Source organism: Dioszegia hungarica (assembly GCF_025882075.1).
Source record: "Dioszegia hungarica strain PDD-24b-2 chromosome Unknown MKK02contig_8, whole genome shotgun sequence".
NCBI lineage: Eukaryota > Fungi > Basidiomycota > Tremellomycetes > Tremellales > Bulleribasidiaceae > Dioszegia > Dioszegia hungarica.
Genome location: NW_026515770.1, coordinates 4,791,819 through 4,812,157, shown reverse-complemented (window position 1 = coordinate 4,812,157; position 20,339 = coordinate 4,791,819). Strand labels below are relative to the sequence as shown.

The following is a 20,339-nucleotide window of genomic DNA, read 5'->3' as shown; positions in this document are numbered from 1 at the left end:
CAAGGTCGTAGGTTGTCGATATCGCTAGAACAGCTCTTGTGGCTCTTGTCCGGGCTCGATAGTCTCGGACGAAGTCCGTCTGATCGTTGCTGAGCTTCGTGCGTCCCTTTCAGATCGCTTGACGCGTCTAGCTGTTCTTGTATAGCTTGTCGTTGTGAGTGAAGGAATGAGGAGCGAACAACATGGACCACCCTCAGCTAGCTCAGCTTGGCGCGCACAGCCGGCATCAGCGGACAAATGGAGTTCAACGCGTATCTCCGTTGAACGATCCGTACGTCTGTTTGGACGGCCAAAACAGCCTCGGCGACGACATCGACGATACCTTTGTCCTCTGTACCCGCTAGATACGCTCAAGAACTGGCGCACAGAAGCTAGGAGAACAAACCAGCGCCATCGAATCGGGATCGACAACAGGCATGTCGATATCCGACTATGTCGCCAAATATCCTCGCCGCTTAAAGCTTCGGGAGACTGTCGAGACGTACTGGCTCGAAGAGCCTAGAAGTACGTGCTCAGCTAATCCGTCCTTGAGACCCTCACTGGGCAGTAGCTGAAGATGTAGAACCACCGGGAGCCCTCGACTCGTCCCTCAAGAAGCATACAACCCTGCTGAATCGCCTTCGAACGCTTCTGCTTGTCGGTCCGGCTGAGCCTATCATCAAGGACATCGATGGCTTGACGCTTAGCAAGTACCTGGAGGAGATCGTAGGAGCAGTCGTCGAGGGTGCTAGTAAGGGGAAAGGGGATCCTGAGGTTGCTGTCGACGTAAGTTGGCGTAAAGGGAAAGCCCAGGACGCAAAGCTGACACTCCAGATCATCGCCCACCTGCACACTCGTCTCTCGCCGGACTTCTTACCGCGCTTACTACCGGCCCTGCTGAGCATTCTCGCTCCTTCATCGACTGCACCAGCCAACTCGAAGGATGTAGACAAGGAGAAGGAGAAGGAGGACAAGGAGCGCCTGGGGCGTCAGCGGCCGGTGTTGCGTATGGTAGCCGAGCTGGCTATTTCGCATGCCTGGCCTGAGGGGGTCGTGAAGGGAATAGGAGAAGTGGCGAAGGTCTTGAAGAACCTGGTGAGCTAAGATGTTCGGATAGATATGTACCTGCGCCAGAAGCTGACTGACAGATGTCGAATGATCCTGCCTTCATCAACCTGCCTCTCCTCGCAACATTCTTGAAATACTTTGAGCGGGCATATCTGGGCGGTGCGGAGGTCGCTGGGGATGCGGGGGATACTTCTGGTGACCTCCCGGCAGGAGTCGACGAGCTCGTCCCCGCGGAGGAGCGAAAAACGATGCGGTCCCTCTTTGTCAGCTACTTCAACTCGGCGAGCAAGACACTGGTCAAGGGACAAGTCGTGAGTCATATCCTTTTCTCCTTGGAGCGAATGCTGATAACCAGAAACTCCTTGAGCAGGACAAGCGAAATCACGAAGCCTACATCAAGTCTGGCGAGATATTCGAGGACCGCCAGCAAGCGTACGAGCGGATGACCAAAGCCGTCGAGCGCCTCACGACTGGCGTCCAGTCGCTCGCGGATCTGCTCAGTCTCAAGATGCCCGATCTGCCCACATCGGCTACGCTATCAAAGGGCGGACTGCAGATCGTCGAGTCGATCAGCTCGTTCACTGTCCGGGAAGAGGGCCAGGGAGTGGGGATCTGGGATGACGAGGAGGAGAAGCGGTTCTACGAGGATCTGATCGATCTGAAGGAGGTGGTCCCGAACGGGTTGTTGGGGATCAAGGAGAAAAAGGATACTGCTGCAGGGGAGGCCGGAGCAGGCAAGGGGGAAGCGGAAGGAGAAGAGGCGCTGGAGAGGCAGAAGCAGGAAGAGGAGGATATCCAGCGACAACTCGATCAGATGATGCTCGATCCGGCGCCGGATTCGACTGCTCCCCCGCCGGTAGAAGAGCCGGAAGCCGTCAGCATGTCGAGATCTGCTTCAAAGACCTCTGCAAAAGCACCAGGCTCGCCCCTTATCCCAACAAACGCGCTGCCGGAGGACGAGGACGGACCGCCAGCAGACAGCGGAATAGTCGGCGAGGACGAGGGATTGCAGCCTGGTCCGGCTGCTCGGCTCACTGCGCTCTTCGCGGCGTTGCCGGAGGCGGTCAACAGAGAAATTATCGACAAGCTGGCGGTGGAATTTGCTTTCTTGAACTCCAAGGCGGCGAGGAAACGGTTGATCAAAGTGAGGCCTCCTGGACAGATCATGTGATCTCGTATACTGATCACCTTAGTTCCTCTCTGCTGTACCGAAGAACCGGACGGACTTGTTACCGCACTACGCAAGGTTCATCGCCACGCTGGATCGGTGTATGCCCGATGTTGGGACGGGTGTCATCGAAGTGGTGAGCTCAGCGACCCACCACCGTGGTCTCAAGCTGATGTCACAGCTGGAGGAAGAACTCCGATACTTGCAACGGAAGAAGCGCGTCCGCGAGCTCGACAGCTTACGCCTGAAGGTGAGCTATACGGCTCCCAGATGCGTGGAGCGAGGCAAAGCTGACTCCTGTAGAATGTACGCTTTTACGGTGAACTGGCCAAGTTTAAGGTCGCCCGCCCATATGCCATCCTCCATGTCCTTAAGGTGTTCCTGGACGACTTCAAGCCGAATATCGAAAATATGTCGAATTTGCTCGAGACGTGCGGAAGGTTCTTGCTGCGGAATGAAGGTACCGCTGCGACAGCCAAGAGTATGGTGAGTTAGCGATAGCTCCAACACGTAGGGCGACTTCCAGCTGACATTGCAGGTGGAGCTGATGAGGCGCAAACAGGCGAGTCAGCATTTGGAGCACAAGGAGCATGTCATGCTGGAGAATGCATTCTACCAGGTGAGCTTGGTCGAGCTCTAAAAAGACTTCACCCAGCTGACTTTGAAGTGTAACCCTCCAGAGCGGGTCACGAGGGAGGTGGTCGAGCTCCCGCCTATGCAGGGGTTCATTCAGCATCTTTTGCATGATGTGCTCATCAAGCGGACCCTGGATAAGGTTTTGAGGCTGTTGAGGAAGCTGCACTGGGAGGATGCAGAGGTGAGCTAGCCAACCTCGGACAGGTCAAACGCATAGCTGACGATACCTAGATATATGACTACATCCTCAAATCTTTCACCGAGATTTGGGAGATCAAGTTCGGCAATATCCCCTTCCTGGCTGCCCTGGTATACGATCTCCAGCGCTATCATCCCGAATTCAGCATCGCGGTAGTCGACCAGCTCATGGAGGATATCCGTATCGGTATGGAGGTGAGTGTCAGCTATCACGCCCGCGTGCACTATGCAGCTGACCCATCAGGAAAATATCTTCAAGCACAATCAACGGCGTATCTCTACCCTCAAATACCTCGGCGAACTCTACATGTACCGCGTCGTCAACGCCTCGATTATTTTCGAGACGCTCTGGTCGCTCATTTCGTTTGGACATACCGAGGGTCTACCTGTCCCAGGTCGTGACAGCCCGATCGACGCGGTGGACGACTTCTTCCGGATCAGGCTGGTCTGCACGTTACTCGATACGTGTGGGATATGCTTTGATCGGGGGTCGCAGAAGCGGAAGCTGGATCATTTCTTGACTGTTTTCCAGGTACGTTACTGAGTCTGTACTATCAAGATGAGCAGAAGCTGACACGGTAGCTGTATGTGACGTGTAAGAAGGAAATTCCGATGGATGTCGAGTTCATGCTCAACGATACGCTTGATGTAAGCTGTTCAGATCTGAATGATCTTGGAGCCTTAGCTGATACTTTTCAGGCTATGCGCCCCAAGACCGCCCACCTGCGCACGTTTGCTGAAGCGGCGGCTGCGGTGGATGTCCTCCTCGCCGAGCAGAATGGGCGGGTATGGGAGAGCGACTCGGAGGATGGCGGTGATGAAGAAGGGGAGCGAGGCGGCGCAGATCGGGAAGATGGGGATGAAGAGGTGTGTCTCGCTGGACAGCTTGGGGATATGCCGCTGACGCACCAGGTCTTGAATACTGCTGCCCCCGACGAGCAGGAGGGAGATGAAGACGACGACGCCGAGGATGTAGTGGTCATTCGCGAGCGCTCCACCCAGCACGACGAAGTCAACGAAGAAGCCCAGTCTGACTTTGATCGCGAGTTTGCGAGGATGCTGGCGGATACGACAGATACAAGGCGAGGGGAGCGGAAAGCGGCACCACCGATCTTCGATACGGCTGTGCCGCATATCCGAAGGCAGGCTGAGGGTGCTACTGCGCCTGGAGTAGCGGCTAGCGGTAAAGCTGGACCGGCGGCGGTTGAGCAAGAGCGGATGCAGTTCAGCCTTTTGTCAAAGAAGGGGAACAAGCAGCAGGTGAGCTCAGACTGCGCCGGTGCGGGTGTGGACCTTAGCTGATTCCTTAGATCCGCGAGATTGCCATTCCCGTCGACTCTGCTATCGCTGTCAACTCCCGTACACACCAGCTCCAAAACAAGGCGGAGCAGGAACAGCTCAAGCGGCTGGTGCTGCAGAACGAGCGCAGGCAGGGGCAGTCTGACAAGGATAGTGAGTACTTCCTGGTGCAACGGAGGGAGCGTAGTTGATGATCAAACAGAGCTCGAGCAGGATATGCGCGCACGCGGGATCCGCCTCAGATTCACCGGCTAGGGTCTGCTACTTCGACCCGCAATACCTGTGCACAACTCGGTATACGACCACGACTTCGAGTAGCCGGCTGGACCAGAGCGTGCCGCTGGTCTTCCCTTCGAAGAGTCCATCAAACGCGCGGTTCGTGTCGTCTGAGTTGAGTGACGTGGGGAGTCTCGGCAGAGATGACGCCGGCGGCCTGAGCGGTACAGATCGCGGTCGCCTGTAGTATCTCCGGATGCATCGCTTGCTATATCCTCAAAATCGCCTCTGCCCTATGCTCTCTCCAGACCGCGAGATCGTATTTCTCCTACCTCCGCCTGACTTCACCACATGGCCGTACCGCCTCTACCACATTTCACCACCCGGGAGCATAGTCGCCTGGACCACAGCTAGTCCGCCAAATCTTCGTCGTCAAGAGCAAGCCAACGAGTAGACCATGCATTGTACCGTGACGGGACGCTCGCTAATATCTGCGTCGATGTACCCCGGGCCAGCCTGACTGTATGGATGAACTCTCCGAGACCCGTCTGTTCTCCGGGCGAGATCTGCAAAAGTCAGCGCTTGATCCCTACAATAGGATGTACAGCCCTCCCTGGGACACACTCACGATCGCTGACGCCTTGCGAGATCGTTGAAGTCTTTCTTCGATTTTTCCTTTATTTCGGCGTTGTTTTGAAACAGGCAATCCTCCCTCCCAATCCCGCGCGATGCGCGACCGAACTTTGCTGCGTCACGTATGCGGTGTGCACCGCGTATCTCTGATCCCTCCAAGATCATCTTTCGTAGATGCGACATGCCCCAGTATTTGGGTAGGAAATCGGATAGTATGAATCGCTGGAGGTGGAGAACCTGGAGGCGAGGGAAGGCTTTGTCGAGCAGGGAAAAGAGGGCGTGGCCGCCGCCAGCGAGCTCGAGCGCAGATGCATCCACATGCAGGATCCGGAGGTCCGGTCCGATGAGGTCGACCATCTTTCGCAGATCCTCCCGCGAGGGAATCTCCTGCGGTCCGCCTCGCCCAGCGTCATCCTCATCCCCCTCCTCCTCCGAATCGTCATCATCATCATCCTCCGAATCGTCTTCCTCGTACAAGGGGGGAATGCTGAACTCCCTCATGAGACTGCACCCCTCCTTCCGCCGATTCAAGAGGAACCGAAGCGCCTCGCTAAACGACATGGGCTTGAAGTACATTGCCATGTCGACTTGATCCTGGATGATGATCCGAGTGAGGTTCCCGTCGAGCTTTGGGTCGGTGTACAGCCATTTCCTGTACGCCCTGATGCTCTTAATCCCTTCCTCCTCTTCGTCGCTATCCTCCTCCTCCTCGTCCCATGGATCGCGGTCGTACCGGCTCGTCACAGTGAGCTGGGGCGCCACAGTGTGATTGACCTTGATTCCGCCGAAATCGCCAAATCCGAAAGGGTCATAGGGGAGGTAGGGTACCCCTTGCTCGGGGAAGCGATCCCGGAGGACGTTTAGCTCTCCCGCCCATTCGAGGTCAAGCGTGAGCTTGTCCCCGTCGACGTGGACGACAAAGACATGGTCCACGTCGTACTCCGGGAACTCGTTCCGCACCGAGCGTAGATGAGGGAACTTCGCCCTCCACGCGGCAACGTCTCGGTGGATCTTCTCGGGATGAGGGGGTGCATCGAGGGGTGGTTTGAAGCCGGACAAGAAGGGATTGTAGGTCTCGGCGGTGTGTGGGGGAACGCTGAGGTCGATGTGGCGTACCGCGTTGCAGTACAGCGCTCGAGCGGGCTGCCTTGTAAGCTGCAGCACGCGGGTGGGCGAGAGTACATAGACTGATAGACTCACGGTTTCTCGGTTCATACTCTCCACCCGAGATATATGCACCGTATGATACAGCACCTCCGCCACACTTTCTACCGCCCCTTTCTCCGCCCTCATCACACGCGTCAATGTGTACGAGTCCAGCTGGTTGAGTAGCTTCCGCCGTAAGTCGACGTTGAGATAGAAGGCCTGGGCGGCTGGACCGCCGAGCTTGATTGCCTGTGGACCGAGCACCGCCTTGCGCTTTGTTGCTGCTTTTGATTTGGAGGACGGCAGACGCGATGTCTTGTGCGAGATAGACTCTGTCGTTTCTCGTTTGCCCGCTGGCTTCGACGATTTGGCAGATTTTGCGGATGGGCCTGCCATGGTAGATGAGGATTCAGCCTTCTTGCGGCTTGGATTGGACGGCATGGCGTTATAAGGGTTAGATGGAACTTTGGAAGGAGTCTAGGCGGGACGCAAGGAAGAAGGACAGAGAGAAGCTTGCGCAACAACGCCCCGGACGCGCGCTGACCTTTTCGAACGCACGGGCATGTCGGAATGTGAAACTAGTTAAGCTTAGCGTCAATCCGTTTCAGATATCCCAGTCATGGTAGCTTCGCTAGTACTGCCTTCCGGCGCCGTCTACCCGCCACTCCACCTCTTATTGTACCTGTGGTACGGGATATGCTGACAGTATCTGGACGATACGAAGTGGTCAGGGCGACTTCGGGGGCACGATAAGAGGTGAAAGGCACGTGCCCCGGATTCCAAACCTTATCGACCGATTGTCGCCGGGGTCCGAGCATGTTAACCTTCCCATGGACCAGGATGGGCAAGACACTTTTCCGACTGCAGAGTGGGGATGCATTGGACTCGACATGACCTCCTTATATATTCCAGCCTGGCGACTTCCTACATAGTGTAGGAAGTCCCTACAGTATATAGCAAGTTCCTACAAGCTATAGGAAGTTCTTACGCAATCCCCTACAAGCTATAGCAAGTCCCTACAAGCTATAGCAAGTCCCTATGTGCTATAGGGAGTTCTCTTCAGACCTGCGAATCCCTCTGAGCTCCTATACTGCATAGGAGCTCCTACTGTGCTGTCGGCGCCACACTCGGTCCGCCATACTGACATGCCACACTCTCCTGAGCTGTTCGGCATGGGATCTCGCCACTCTGGCGTCGCACTCTCTGGATCTCCTACTCGATATAGGAGTTCCTACTCGCTACGGAGCTCGCTTCCGAATAGGGGTGCCTCCTCGCTACCTATTCGCTTCCTGCTTCAGAGAGCCTAGAATCTCAGATTCCTAACAGAGCAGCGACCGACACACAAGCACACACAAATCTGCCAAAGGAAGGGGAGCAAGGAAACTTCCCCCTCACACTGCTCAGTTCATCTATCCAAACTCGTCATGTCTCTCTCTCTTTTCCATTTATCCGATAACAAGCATGGCCTTTCTCACCGCGCTCGGCGCGCTGGTCGCCCTCCTCGCAGCAGCGTACACTCATCTCTTCATTTACAAACAGTGGACCTTACCATGCAGGAACGTCAAGGGTACGTTCAGTGACTCCAGATATCCTCTGGACCTGCAGCTGACAGACAGGACCTGAACCCGTCAGCTTGCTCTTCGGTAATCTACTCCACCTCGTCCGCCACCATGATCTCGCTCAGCAAATGGCGGATTGGGCCAAAATTTACGGTCACACCTATAGGTACCGCGTCCTCCTCGGCAAGCCTCGGATCTGCACCATCGACCCAGCCGCCATCAACTACATCCTATCTCATACCGAGATCTTCGTCAAGCCTTCGGCCGGTCGAAAATATCTCGCCTCGTTCTTGGGCAACGGCCTGCTCGTCGCCGAAGGGGCGGACCACAAGCGTCAGCGACGCGTTCTCAATCAGTGCTTCAACCAGCAGGCAATCAAGGATCTCCTCCCTATCTTCTACGACAAGGCTGAGGAGCTTTCCGAGAAGCTGCTCGGGCTGGTCGAGGAGGACCCGCAGAACGAGGCGGCTCCAACACCGACCAAACCGGAGGGCATACAGATCGGCGGCCGCAAGATCGACGTCATGAAGTACATCGCCATGTGTACTATCGACATCATCGGTTTGGCCGGTTTCGGTTACGAGCTGGACTCGCTCAGCGGGACCAAGAACGAGATGGCCGAGGCGTTCAAAAAGATGTTCTCCAGCTTTGGTCCCTTGGCGATCGTCCAAGCTCTGATTCCCGGTGCGAGTCTTATCGTAAGTCATTCCCGACCTGCAGTACGGTATATACTGACGAGCAGCCAACCAAAAACATGAAGGACCGAAGAGCTAGTCTGGCGACGACTGAGCGTGTGGGACGTGTACGTTCCAATTCGTGCCACTTTGCACATAAAGCTGACAGCTTAGCGTCTTCTCGCTGAGCGCAAGGCCGCTGTCCACGCAGATCACGTCGAGAGTGTCAATAAGATCGATGTAGTGGGCAAAGATCTACTCTCGGTCTGCGGTAAGTCCTTTCCAAGCGGCGTTCCAGGACGGCAGCTAACAATGTAGTCCGGGCCAATATGGCGGCCGACCTCAAGCCTGAGAATCGCCTGAGCGACAAGGAGGTGCTCGATCAAATCTCGACATTCGTGGGTACAGATCATCACAGCTGCTCTGAATTTGACACTGATCCTACAGATGTTTGCCGGAAACGAGACCACTTCGACCGCCCTCACCTGGACACTCAGCCTGCTCTCTCGCCACCCTGAGATCCAAGATCAGCTTCGCGAGGAGTGTCTTGCTGTGTCCACCCCGAGGCCCTCGTTGTAAGCTCTTTTTGTCGTACTAACCTGACTTGGACTCCGCTGATCCTCACAGCGAGGAGATCTCGGCTATGCCCATACTCGCGGGTGTCGTTCATGAAGGGCTTCGCCTGTACCCTCCCGTCCCCGTGCTCATCCAGGAGGCGCAGCAGGACACCATTATCCCTCTCGACACGCCGATCGAGGGCAGGAATGGGCAGATGATGGATCACATCAAAGTGTCGAAGGGGACTGCTTTCACCACCGGTCAGTCTTCCGCCTAGTCTGGTGCTGTGTGATGCCACCAGGAAAGTTAGCTGACAGTCCAGCTTACAGCAACGTGCACTGCGCTGAGCGGACATGGGGTACCGATGCGGCCAGCTTCAGGCCCTCTCGCCACTTCCAGGCCAAGGCGGAGAGCGAGGGTAAGGGGTCCGAGGCGTCGGCTGGAGGCGTATGGGGCAACATCCTCACCTTCTCTGGCGGCGTGCGAGGCTGCATAGGCTACCGTATGGCTACCGGATGAAAGTCATCCTCTTCGTGCTTATCAGGGCTATGGTGTTTGAGGAGCTCAAGAGCAAGCCTCAGTTTCGTAAAGCCATCGCGTGAGTCCCTATCTTGCTTGTGGTCTGGGGTGGGGAAGTAAGGGCTGATTATGCAGTGTGGTCATGCGTCCCGAGGTCGTTGGCGAGAAGGAGGCAGGCGTACAGATGCCGTTGATGGTCAGGCCAGTTCAGGTGGAGAAGGCTTAGGTGTTCATATAGTCAGGTCCCAGGAAGGGTGGTCACACATGCGGAGGCCAGGTCTAAAGTACATGCCATATAGACGCGCTCGAGTCAGGTAGTCAGGATAACTTGTGTATGGTATCATCATGCGTTAGGAGAAACAGTCGATTTGAGGTTAGCGCAATCGGCCAGATCTCCTCCAGGACCGAACATACATGGTGTCAGGCATCAAGCAGATCAGTAGCGCGACTTCGTCTCTTCCACGCCCTGCTCTGACTGCTCGCTCAATGCCCATCTCCACACCCATTCTCCCGTCCGCTTCGCCATCTCCGCCGTCACCGCATGTCCTACTCCATCTACCACCCAAACCTCCAGCCCGTCCCCAATTAACGCCTTAATCCCATCCAGATCCTTCTGGCCCTGCCGGATCGGAACGAGCTCATCTGCCGCACCATGTATCGACAAGATCTTCTTGCCGGTGTATCGCTCCGCTTCGAGGGGTACGTCGGTCAGATGTTGGATTGACGGAGGCGCGAGGGGTGGTGCCCATGTCAGACCCATCGCTTCGGCTCGGGCGCGGAGATAAGGGCCGAAAGAGGAGAAGGGAAGGCCGATGATGGGTATGGCGATACGTATGCGAGGTTCTGCGACTCAGCTAAAGGCTTGCCGGGCACCGAGTCACTCACCTTCTCGGAGAAGACGCCAGGTCAGGTTACCTGCATTGTCAGCTTCATTGGAAGAACCACGCTGCTAGGACCAGCGTACTCACCTCCCAGTGATATACCAGTCGGTATAAACTCGTCAATGACCCTCTCTCCATCTGGGAAGAGATATGCAGCGAGAAAGTCCATGAGCAGCGACACGTCGTGGCATCCGCCAGCTGGAGTTTGTCAGCTCATAGGCCCTTGTACAGTCTCATTGAGACTGACTGATGCAAGCGGCCATATCAATGCTGAACCGTCAGCTTGGCGCTCACCAGCTGCTGGCTTGAGAGGAAGATACGCACAGATGATGCTCGTTTTCGTCGTACGACAGGTTCGCCTTCTTATCCTTCAAGCGAGAACCATGATTTCGCTGATCCTGGACGCGTCAGCTGAGTTCTACATCTCTTCAGCAGGAGCAGGAACGGCCTACCATAGTTACGACGATGACATCTCTTCTCCGCGATTTGCCCTTGCCCGCATCAACAGCAGCACCCAGCAGGCCATGCGCAAAGTATGCCATTTGCTCCTTCTTGTTACACCTCCCATGTGTTGCGACCTATACTGTTAGCTTAACGCAAAGCAGAGTCGTCCTGGGTCGACTAGCTACTCACTACAGCCGCGATGGGCAGCTTGCTCCCCTTGATCTCATCCAGACCGTACACCTTAACGTGCAGCCCAACGATGAGGATATCGGTACAGCTGCTTTCCGGGTGTCCGCTAGTCAGAGAAGGGTAGTTCGTTCCTTCGAGTACCGGAGCAGCGCACATTCTGGATAGGGTGCTACGGTATTGGAGTGAGGAGAACGGTGTACAAAGCCTCTGGAACGGCGGTCGACCTGCAAGTAACCTCACGGAACTCGGCACATTCCTTATAACCGGGTCGATGCCGATTGCCGAGAGCTCATGGAATCGCCTAAGCAAGTCGTGTCTGCTTCTTTCTTCACCACTGACAAGGGAGGATCCACTACAGATGATACATAAGTGAGAAAGACAAGCATCGAACGCGATTATAGTGATCAGACCCCTAGTGGACACCCTGACCAGCGGCACCTCCGCTATCCCTTTGTGATCGGCACATCGGTACAAGGGAAGTCTAGCAGCGCCTCATTGGCCAAGTTGGCGCAGTTGTACCTGGCCGTGCCGTTTTTTGGCGTCAACCGAGTATTGACGGCCGTGATGTTCTGACAGACTGCGCTGCACTCAAGCGAGGCGACCGTACTATTGGCCACCTTGCCTGAGGCTGTTCCGGTGACATTGATGAAGTGGACGTCGGATATTTGCACTGACATATAAGCTGCGTTCCCAAAGTACTAAGCGGCACATGTGAAGCTGACTCACGAGTAGCGGGGAATTGCTCGCATTGCTGTGCTGAGGAGGAGTAACACTGAGTGATGTAGATGGGATTGTCGACGTCTGCGAAAGTCAGTCACAATCATCAAAGATGAGAGATGGGACTGAAAGGACTCACTAGAGTTGCTAAAGTCCTGGAAGGTGACGTTCCTAACGTAGCCGCTACCGCCCCCCGACACCGATTTAGTGTCGTTAGAGCCGCCAAAGACCTTGATACGGGCACCATTCTCGGCGTTCAGCATGGTGATGTTCCGGACGTAGAGGTCCGAAACGATGTCGGCTGAAGCCCGTAAGCTATTATCAGAAGCCACGACGAGAGATGACCTACTTTGTCCGGCGTACTGCCCGAGAGATCCGACAGAAATACCGTGAGACCCACTGATATGGTCAGCACTGAACTCTACTCGGAGGAGCAGAGGGATCAACTCACTTGCAGATCATGTTCTCCACGGTGCAGAATGTGGAGTTTGGCTTGAAACTGACGCTGTAGTGTATTAGCCCGGCTCAATCATAGGGAAGACCAGGCGAAAACGCACCAATCGTCCCCATTCTGAACATTGGAGTTTCGAATAACAACGTTTGAGCTGCGATAGATGTCCCACCCATCGCTGTTGGCGGCTGGCGCGCTGGCGTTGTTGGAGATGGATCGGATCTGGATATTCTGATACTTGACGTCGTTGGACTGGTAGACAAAGCTAGATTGGTCAGCTCCGCTCAACGCAGCAGCATGTGCGGACTTACTTGTGCCAGAACGGCGAATCGATGATGCTAAGATCCTCGACGACGACATTGGTAGAGTTGCCGATGACAAGAGGGATGGGTCGAGCAAAGGTGGTAGATGATCCACCAGCTACGCCCTTATTGTTGGACCTTGCAAAATATTCCCACCAAGCTACACTTGTCAGCTGAGCCTTAGGATTGCGTGCCTCGGACCCACCTTGTCCATTTGCAGTGATGGTTCCGCCGCCATGTAATGTCGCTCCGTGTCCCTCGAAGAACCAGTAAGTAGTCGCGTTTTGCTATACCGGTCAGCATGCACACTATTTGGATATCAGAATGAGCTCACATAGGTCAGGTAGATGGACGAGGCATTCCAGTAGGCGATGTCCGGAACATAGCTGATAGCGCCTCCCAGGCGTACCTCGACGTTTGTCAAGTTGGTCCGAAGTACGGTGTGGACAGTGTAGTATCCGGGTAGCTCGATAAGGGACGACGAGGTGCAGAGCTCGTTCATAGCGTAGAGCAAAGCTGGCGCGTCATCTCGGCCACCACCCAATGGCTGTTCACATCAGCGAAAATGTGTATACTGCCGTCTGACTGGAGCTTACCTTCACTGTGCAGACAGAGCCCTGTACCGTCACCTGAGGGTTCGTGGACGTCCCCAACCGCTTGTTCAGACGATTCTGTCGAGCCTCGTTATGTGTGTACCCGGTCGCGGCCCAAACGGAAGAGGGAGCGAGCAGGAGAGCGAAAGCGATGGCGGTTCTCAGCATCCTTGGCTGTCTGTGTTGGTTGGGAGGGATCTTAGCAGCTTCTGGCTCCTGTCTATCTGGCTGTCTTAAGTAGATGAGCTGGGCTGGCCAAATGACCGCCTACCGGCCCGTACATGGCGGCCCGGAAGTGGTGAGAGGCTGGTGAGAGGTGTGGAGGCGAGCTGGAGAGCTTGAAGACGGACGGGCCGGGGCGTCCGCGGAGCACCAAGAGATGCAGCTCGCAAGAGTATCCGATGACAAAGATAGAGACGGAGTGCTATCTATAGCAATTGCGCCGCCATGTCCTGATCTAGTGGAATTGGTGGTGGACTAAGAAGAGGCTGCGGCAGCACGGGATGCGTTTGAGGATCCGGGTAACCCCGGGCCGGGCGGGATGCTCTGCCGAAATGCGGCAGGCTGCTCAGACGACCTTTTTGACCGCGATCTGGCGGATGTAGCGAAGTAACGAATTGACTTCATCTCATGTGGCTCTCTGCATGCCGTCTCCCAGCCATCATAGAGACCTGGAGGCCATGCTTGCCGCCAAAAAAACGCACGAATGAAACCGATCTTTCCGCTCACCCATTGCGGCCGCGGGCACACTGACCCAGCTCCTCATTCCTTAGCCCACGTGGACTAAGGCTGCCGGCATGCCATTCCCGTCCGAGGAAGGCCAATCAGATCATCATCAAACTCATAGTCCGGGGCGCCGACTCACCCTTGACAGAAAGTGCTATTACATGACCTGCATCAGATCGTTAAGTCCTATCATGTACGGCGATGGATCAGGTACTCACCGACCTAAAGTGGAACGATGTTCACTCGGACAGAAAACGTTGTTCCGGTCATGGCGGATCAGCGGAGGACGGCGTCCGTTTCGTAGACAAAGGAACGCCGATATTCGATTGACTGGCCCGTCGCGGACACGGAGGTCCAAGGCACCATCACGCCGACGCTCCGCTTTGTGGCGTGCGGACACAGTGGGGACGCTCTCGCAAGCGAGGCTATACAAGGTTGGGCAAGATTGAAGATTCGCGCTTCTAAACCTAGGTCTGCTTCTCTTCCCTTGGAGCTACCTGACTGGACTGACTCCTACTGATTCCCCTTCGACATCTACTCATATCACTGGCTGAGAATGTCTCTCTTTCCAGAAATCCATCCCGCTCTCCACATGGAGTCCTACTTCACCTACCTATACATCTCCGTCTTCATTGGGCTCCTCGCCTATGTGGTGGTATATCGCGTCTGGACTTTGCCCTATGCGAATCTACCTGGTGAGCTGGCTACACTCCGATTCTCTTGCGCATAGCTGACCACCAGGGCCTACCTCCCCCAGCTGGCTCTTTGGCAATACCAAGCAGATCTCCGCCGTTGAGCCTGGTGCCAAGCACGAAGAATGGGCCAAAGCCTACGGAACGACGTATCGCCACCATATCCTCTTCGGCAAATCCCAAATCGTCACCACCGACCTTACCGCCATCAGCTTCATCATCTCGCACGCGGACGAGTTCCCCAAGCCCGCTCTGATGCGCAAGTCCTTCGCCTTTCTCCTCGGAGAAGGTCTCGCCGTCGTCGAGGGAGACGACCACCGTCGACAGCGCCGCGTCCTCAACCCCTGCTTCAACCAGCAGGTCGTCCGGGGTCTCCTGCCCACCTTCTACGACATGGCCGAGCAGCTGCGCGAGAAGCTTTTGGCCGTGATCGAGGACGATCCGGACAATGCCGCTTCGCCTACGCCGGCCAAGGGAGAGGATGTCGTCCCCGGCGGTCGCAAGATTGATGTGATCAAGTACCTCACCATGTGTACCATAGACATCATCGGGAAGGCGGGCTTCGACTGGGACTTCCAGGCGCTCAGCAAGCCGAAGAACGTGCTTGCGGAGGCGTACGACAGCATGTTCTCGGCGGGGTACATCCACCCCCTCGCCGCGTTCCTGCAGAACGCCATCCCTGGAGCCGATCGTATTGTGAGTGACAAGTCCGATCGATGCTGATCTTAAGCCTACCAAGTATCAGACCATCATGAACGAAAGTCGCGCTACCACGCGCCGTATCGGTCAGGTGAGTCAAGCCTCTTGGGAAGAGCGACCCACGGGTCAGAGCTGATCTCTCCCAGAAGTTGATGGACGACAAGAAGAAGGCCATCAAAGCCAGCTTCGATGAGGGTCTCCAGAAGGGCGACGATATCGGCAAGGATCTGCTATCCATCTGCAGTGAGTTCGGATCTGGCCATGTAGCCGCTTGAGCATCTAGCTAAACTGTAGTCCGGGCAAACATGGCTTCAGACCTAGCTCCAGAGCAGCGACTCAGCGATGAGGAAGTTCTCGCCCAGATCACCACCTTCGTAAGTATATCTCCTCTTCTTATCGACGACCAAGCTGATCTCGCAGCTGCTCGCAGGGAATGAGACCTCCTCCACCGCCCTCACCTGGATCCTATACCTGCTCGCCCAATATCCCGAAGAGCAGAAACGTCTCCGCGAGGAGAGTCTCGGGGTCGATAATGAGCGTCTTTCCCTGTGAGTGGCCAGACCGCAATCACTCCCTCAACCCACTGTGCAGTGCTGACCATGCAGTGAGGCCATTTCGTCCCTCCCCTACCTCGACGGTGTCGTCCGAGAAGCCCTCCGCCTCTTCCCGCCCGTCGCCGGCAGAGTATCCGAGGCGGCTAAGGATATGGTCGTCCCGCTTGGTCGAGCTGTCCAGGGCCAAGACGGGAAGGTGATGGAGCACATCAAGGTGCCCAAGGGAACTTTGGTCAACATCCGTAAGTCCTTATACACTCACCTCTCTTGCCACTCCTTAACATGAGTACTCCGAATACAGCTGACAAACAGCGTACCGCAACGTTCACATCTCCGAAGACATCTTCGGGCCCGATGCCGCCCTCTTCAACCCCTCCCGCCACATCAAAGAAGGGCAAGATGACCACCTCCGCGCCACCCAGAACACCGTCCCGGGCGTATGGGGCAACCTGCTCTCCTTCTTCGGAGGCGCCAGAGGGTGTGTGGGCTACAAACTTGCTCTGGCCGAGATCAAGGTGATCCTCTTTGTGCTGGTCAGGGGATTGGTATTTGAGGAGCTGGCGAGCAAGCCGGTCATCAATCGCCACCTTGAGTGAGTGGCTAGCGCTTTCCCGCTTTGACTGTACATTGTCAAAGGATCAAGCTGACTGAGCAGTCTGGTCAACGTACAGCGACCCCGAGTCGTAGGCGAGGAGGCTGCCGGTATGCAGATGCCGCTCATGGTCAAGCCCCTTATTCGGGCTTGATTGTGGCGAGGTCGGACCGAGTAAAGTTGGAACTCGCAGGGGATGGGTTGAAGTGCAGGTCCCGAGGTATCAATGGTCCATGCATCTCCGGTATGTGTAGCCTCGGAATGACTGCATCTCCGGTAGCGGCAGTGAATAGGCGTAGCTTCGGAGGAAGTCCAGCGCCTCCATCCCAGCTGCAACCATCATCATAATGAGCGCACGGATTGGCGCGTTTCACCAACGCGCCGACGCGAAAGAAGTTTCAGCAACGACAATCTTCATCCATTGCACATCATACTACTATCCAAAGAGACTCTGCCGCAACCCCCTACGCAACGTGTGAGTACTCCCCGGTGACTGTTGGGCACGATCTTTGAGTTTGCCCGGTCTGAGTTGGCGAGAGTCACTCGAGTCTGTGTAGCGCGCTGGGGGCCCAAGCGAGGTCGTGGTGTCCCTCATCCTCCACTTCGCCCCTCGTCCCAACAACAGGACCTACAGCTGACAATACGCAGTGAGATATCAGGGGACTGAAAGCCTACTCCGTCCTATAACAATACTCTATCGATTGCTCAACGTCCAACCTCTCGACAAGCTCGGACTGCCCATAAAATGTCCACTCCAAATGGGACCATCTCAACGAGCGAGGCTCGCGAAGCCGCTGCTCCGACCACTAAAGCGGTGATCAAGAACGTCGATAGTGAGTATGAACCACCTGGGTGCGGGGCTGAGCTGACCTAGGCTCCTCCAAATTCGTATTATCTCCCTCCTTAAATTGTCCGCATTCCTCATCACTGTCTTGAATCGAGCAGTGTCTGAGGACATGCAGCAACGCGCTGTGGATACCGCTACGGCCGCACTGGAGCAGTACAATGTCGAGAAGGACATTGCCATGTTCATCAAGAAGGAGTTTGACCGGATGTACGGGACGACGTGGCATTGTATTGTGGGGAAGAAGTGAGTGAAACGAACCGGGCGAAGCGCGGTGTTTGAGGATATGGCGTGGAGGGGGAGTTCAGAGGAAGCGTCGTAATGCTACCAGCTCGAAGGTAGACCGGGATTGGTGGCGTGCCGGTGTATGTGGTGACGCGGAGTCAAGGTAGTAGAAGCTGATACCTACAGCTTTGGATCTTTCGTTACGCACGGTATGTCTTCAGCATGGAGTTTACCGCGCATATGATGCGAGCTAGGACAACCTGTCGCCAGCGGGGACGGTGTCCGAACCGTTACCGACAATTGTCGGGGATACGGCTGATCATCTCAGAAACGAAGAACTTCATCTACTACTATCTCGGCCCCATCGCCGTCCTGCTCTGGAAGACCTCATAGTCGCTGTCTTCCGATGACGATCTCGCCTCATCACCATCCCCACTTCCCAGCTGCATCACGAGAAAACGAAAACGGACAACTATCATCATCACTATCGATCTGTACATGAGGAAGGAAAGAAGGCGCATGTCATAGCTGTGTATAGTAGCAGAGAATCGAAAAATGCAAAGCAAAATGGACACTGCACAAATATGATCTCGTATGCCACCCGCGAAGCAGGTAGCGCAAGGTAAACAGGCACGACTCTCATCAACCGCTCTCATCTTGCTCTAATATAAACAACATTGCCTTCGGAAAGACACCTACATACCCGCCACTCCCGCAAAGCTTGCCGGCTCCCCCGGTACACCATTCACCCCGCCTCTCGTCCTTTCCCCCTGCTCATGACCACCGTCGTGCCCGCAACCCGCGATTCACTATGTCCTTGACAGGTTTTGATAGTGCATCGTGGTGGTCTCGTACTCTTTGACAAAGAGCCGTTTTTGCTCTTTTATCATCCAGCTGCAGGAATCAGCTCGAGGTCGCTTCTCGGCTGGATACTGGATAACTTACTGCATGATGTCGTTGATATACTCTCGGAGGATGTTCAGTGATTCGGTGTCGATATTTGTGTAGGCAATGAAAGGGCCAAAATTGACTGATCCCGATCAGCTCGCGTCTTTGCCAAAAGAAGGGACACACCAAACAATCGCAACAGGTGTTCTGCGCCGTAAATCTCGCTCATAGCTTTGTCAGAGATCGCCCGACGCTGCTCGACATACTGCGCCCGCTCGAACCGATAGAGCAGGTTGTTGCCGAGAGCTTTGTCAAAGTAGATGGTGATACCTGATATGATCTCGGATAGGAGTTCGGTAGCTCGTCTGCCATGTCAGCTGAGGTCCGTACGAAGGGCCCACACGCAAGAGCTGGTAGCGAAACAACTCACTCCGTCCGATCTTTCTTCGTATCCTGCACATAATTCCTATACTCTTCCAACAATTCTCGCACATTCGGGGTTCGGGGCAAAGAAACGAGCTAGGCCAGTCAGCTGAGTTCCGGAAGGGTCAAGAAGCGCGACTGACCTGATTGTGCTTTGTGATGTTCTCCCAGTCGTCGACCAACTGGAGTTTGAGGATGTCAGGGATGATGATCTTGACCTCCGGCCGTTTCATGTAGTCCGCCTCCTGCCAAATCAGCCAAGATACCCGAGGTCTCCGCTGGTAAGAGCTGAACTCACCGTATCTACTCCGCTATCTCTGACTCTCTTCTTGCCCAACAGACTGCTCTCTCCCTTCTTGCCGGCAGCTGGCATCGCAATCCCCACCTTATCCTTCCCCTTCGCACTCCCGGGTAGGCTGGTGGGCGTCATGGCAGCGCCAGATCCGGAAAGTGTTGGAGGTGTTGATCGGTTCTTCTTGGTCTGTGCCTCGAGAAGCTTGCGGCGGAGGGAGAAGGCAGCATCGTTGAGTTTGAGTAGGCGCTGCTCGGGTACCCACTCGTCCCAGCTGTATTTGTCAGCTTTTGACACGCAGATGGCGGCGAAAGAGCTCGAACCCGGATGGCTGCTTGGGGCAACGCTGAAACTCACGTCTGTTTCCAGCCCTTGTAGTGGATGAGGTAGTGTGGACCGGTGTTACCGGGATGAAGAGAATTGTTGTCGGTCCAATTTTCGGCCAGCAGGATCTGTAATGTGAGCCCATAGTCGATTTTGGCAACCATCGCCGAACGTCAAATCGAATGCCGCGAAAGCAGCCCAGCAGCAGGGAGAAGGGAAAGCTACTACTCACCCGCGCTTCATACAGCAAAGGTCCGTGGTAGGCCAGCACATACTCGTCGGTCGTAAATTGGTTGATACCCGGGGCCGTCATATCGCTACGTAGAGATCGCTGTAACACCTTGGGCGAGGTCACGATGGCGAGAATATGAGGAGAGACGGGCGCTGCTCGTTGTCAGCTTTGTTTCAAAGGTCCAGTACACCTCTGACGGAAGGTCGGACGTGATTTCGGGGGCGCGAGCACAACATTCCGATCAGAGCACTCACTGTCGATATGCACCGCCTAGCGATAACGCAGGTACACCAGAAGGGTATGAGGATGACGAGTAGATCCTAGCGGTCGTTTTGATACCACGTTGAAGGGTAGACCAAGGGATCCGACCGAGATCGATCAAGTTGAAGTTGCGATTCTTACCCGAAACACGCGTTTTGCGCGTGCACGGATATTTGTTTACGTGTCTCTTTGGGTACCGCGCGGCTGGAGTCTTCTCGACGCGCTGAAAGCGTCAGCCAGTGATTTTTCAGGAGTATCAGTAACACCTGACCCACCTGTGTATTGTTAGAGTAAGTTAGTATAGGTCGTAATAGCTGATGAGAGGTAGATGGCGAAGAGAGAGTAAGCTGGTGGGTG

At 55.4% G+C, this 20,339-nt stretch overlaps 8 protein-coding genes across 8 annotated transcripts; 4 read left to right on the top strand and 4 right to left on the bottom strand.

Annotated features, from left to right (window-relative positions):
• Positions 1–416: 416 nt before the first annotated feature.
• MKK02DRAFT_45590 (armadillo-type protein) lies at positions 417–4,603 on the top strand (the record flags this gene model as incomplete). The annotated part of the gene is made up of 17 exons (XM_053093503.1): positions 417–504; positions 563–765; positions 814–1,074; positions 1,128–1,358; positions 1,403–2,191; positions 2,241–2,351; positions 2,397–2,465; positions 2,519–2,701; positions 2,754–2,834; positions 2,883–3,032; positions 3,083–3,244; positions 3,294–3,581; positions 3,632–3,697; positions 3,749–3,916; positions 3,962–4,309; positions 4,360–4,501; positions 4,551–4,603. The coding sequence occupies 17 exons, from the start codon at positions 417–419 to the stop codon at positions 4,601–4,603; spliced, it is 3,393 nt and encodes a 1,130-aa protein (XP_052946658.1).
• Positions 4,604–5,188: 585 nt separating this feature from the next.
• MKK02DRAFT_45589 (uncharacterized protein) lies at positions 5,189–6,784 on the bottom strand (the record flags this gene model as incomplete). The annotated part of the gene is made up of 2 exons (XM_053093502.1): positions 5,189–6,340; positions 6,398–6,784. 2 exons carry the CDS (start codon positions 6,782–6,784, stop codon positions 5,189–5,191), a joined length of 1,539 nt encoding a protein of 512 aa, XP_052946657.1.
• Positions 6,785–7,804: 1,020 nt separating this feature from the next.
• Positions 7,805–9,653, top strand: MKK02DRAFT_33971 (cytochrome P450; the record flags this gene model as incomplete). Its single annotated transcript, XM_053088824.1, has 8 exons — positions 7,805–7,910; positions 7,960–8,600; positions 8,645–8,704; positions 8,751–8,847; positions 8,895–8,974; positions 9,024–9,151; positions 9,204–9,394; positions 9,457–9,653. 8 exons carry the CDS (start codon positions 7,805–7,807, stop codon positions 9,651–9,653), a joined length of 1,500 nt encoding a protein of 499 aa, XP_052946656.1.
• A 436-nt stretch (positions 9,654–10,089) lies between these two features.
• On the bottom strand, positions 10,090–11,323 carry MKK02DRAFT_45586 (Alpha/Beta hydrolase protein; the record flags this gene model as incomplete). The annotated part of the gene is made up of 7 exons (XM_053093501.1): positions 10,090–10,496; positions 10,539–10,568; positions 10,622–10,732; positions 10,782–10,804; positions 10,859–10,932; positions 10,987–11,112; positions 11,168–11,323. The coding sequence occupies 7 exons, from the start codon at positions 11,321–11,323 to the stop codon at positions 10,090–10,092; spliced, it is 927 nt and encodes a 308-aa protein (XP_052946655.1).
• A 287-nt stretch (positions 11,324–11,610) lies between these two features.
• MKK02DRAFT_45585 (glycoside hydrolase family 28 protein) lies at positions 11,611–13,398 on the bottom strand (the record flags this gene model as incomplete). The annotated part of the gene is made up of 10 exons (XM_053093500.1): positions 11,611–11,837; positions 11,894–11,968; positions 12,024–12,185; positions 12,234–12,283; positions 12,336–12,389; positions 12,442–12,600; positions 12,647–12,797; positions 12,843–12,924; positions 12,972–13,184; positions 13,234–13,398. The coding sequence occupies 10 exons, from the start codon at positions 13,396–13,398 to the stop codon at positions 11,611–11,613; spliced, it is 1,338 nt and encodes a 445-aa protein (XP_052946654.1).
• A 1,150-nt stretch (positions 13,399–14,548) lies between these two features.
• MKK02DRAFT_45584 (cytochrome P450) lies at positions 14,549–16,647 on the top strand (the record flags this gene model as incomplete). Its single annotated transcript, XM_053093499.1, has 9 exons — positions 14,549–14,651; positions 14,698–15,344; positions 15,379–15,438; positions 15,494–15,590; positions 15,642–15,721; positions 15,768–15,895; positions 15,953–16,143; positions 16,214–16,493; positions 16,557–16,647. 9 exons carry the CDS (start codon positions 14,549–14,551, stop codon positions 16,645–16,647), a joined length of 1,677 nt encoding a protein of 558 aa, XP_052946653.1.
• A 591-nt stretch (positions 16,648–17,238) lies between these two features.
• Positions 17,239–17,955, top strand: MKK02DRAFT_33967 (outer dynein arm light chain 8; the record flags this gene model as incomplete). Its single annotated transcript, XM_053088823.1, has 4 exons — positions 17,239–17,326; positions 17,439–17,583; positions 17,749–17,771; positions 17,891–17,955. 4 exons carry the CDS (start codon positions 17,239–17,241, stop codon positions 17,953–17,955), a joined length of 321 nt encoding a protein of 106 aa, XP_052946652.1.
• Positions 17,956–18,371: 416 nt separating this feature from the next.
• On the bottom strand, positions 18,372–19,802 carry MKK02DRAFT_27538 (MRG-domain-containing protein; the record flags this gene model as incomplete). Its single annotated transcript, XM_053087365.1, has 9 exons — positions 18,372–18,456; positions 18,508–18,592; positions 18,637–18,815; positions 18,881–18,969; positions 19,017–19,118; positions 19,172–19,225; positions 19,259–19,439; positions 19,523–19,617; positions 19,722–19,802. The coding sequence occupies 9 exons, from the start codon at positions 19,800–19,802 to the stop codon at positions 18,372–18,374; spliced, it is 951 nt and encodes a 316-aa protein (XP_052946651.1).
• Between the last annotated feature and the right edge of the window lie 537 nt (positions 19,803–20,339).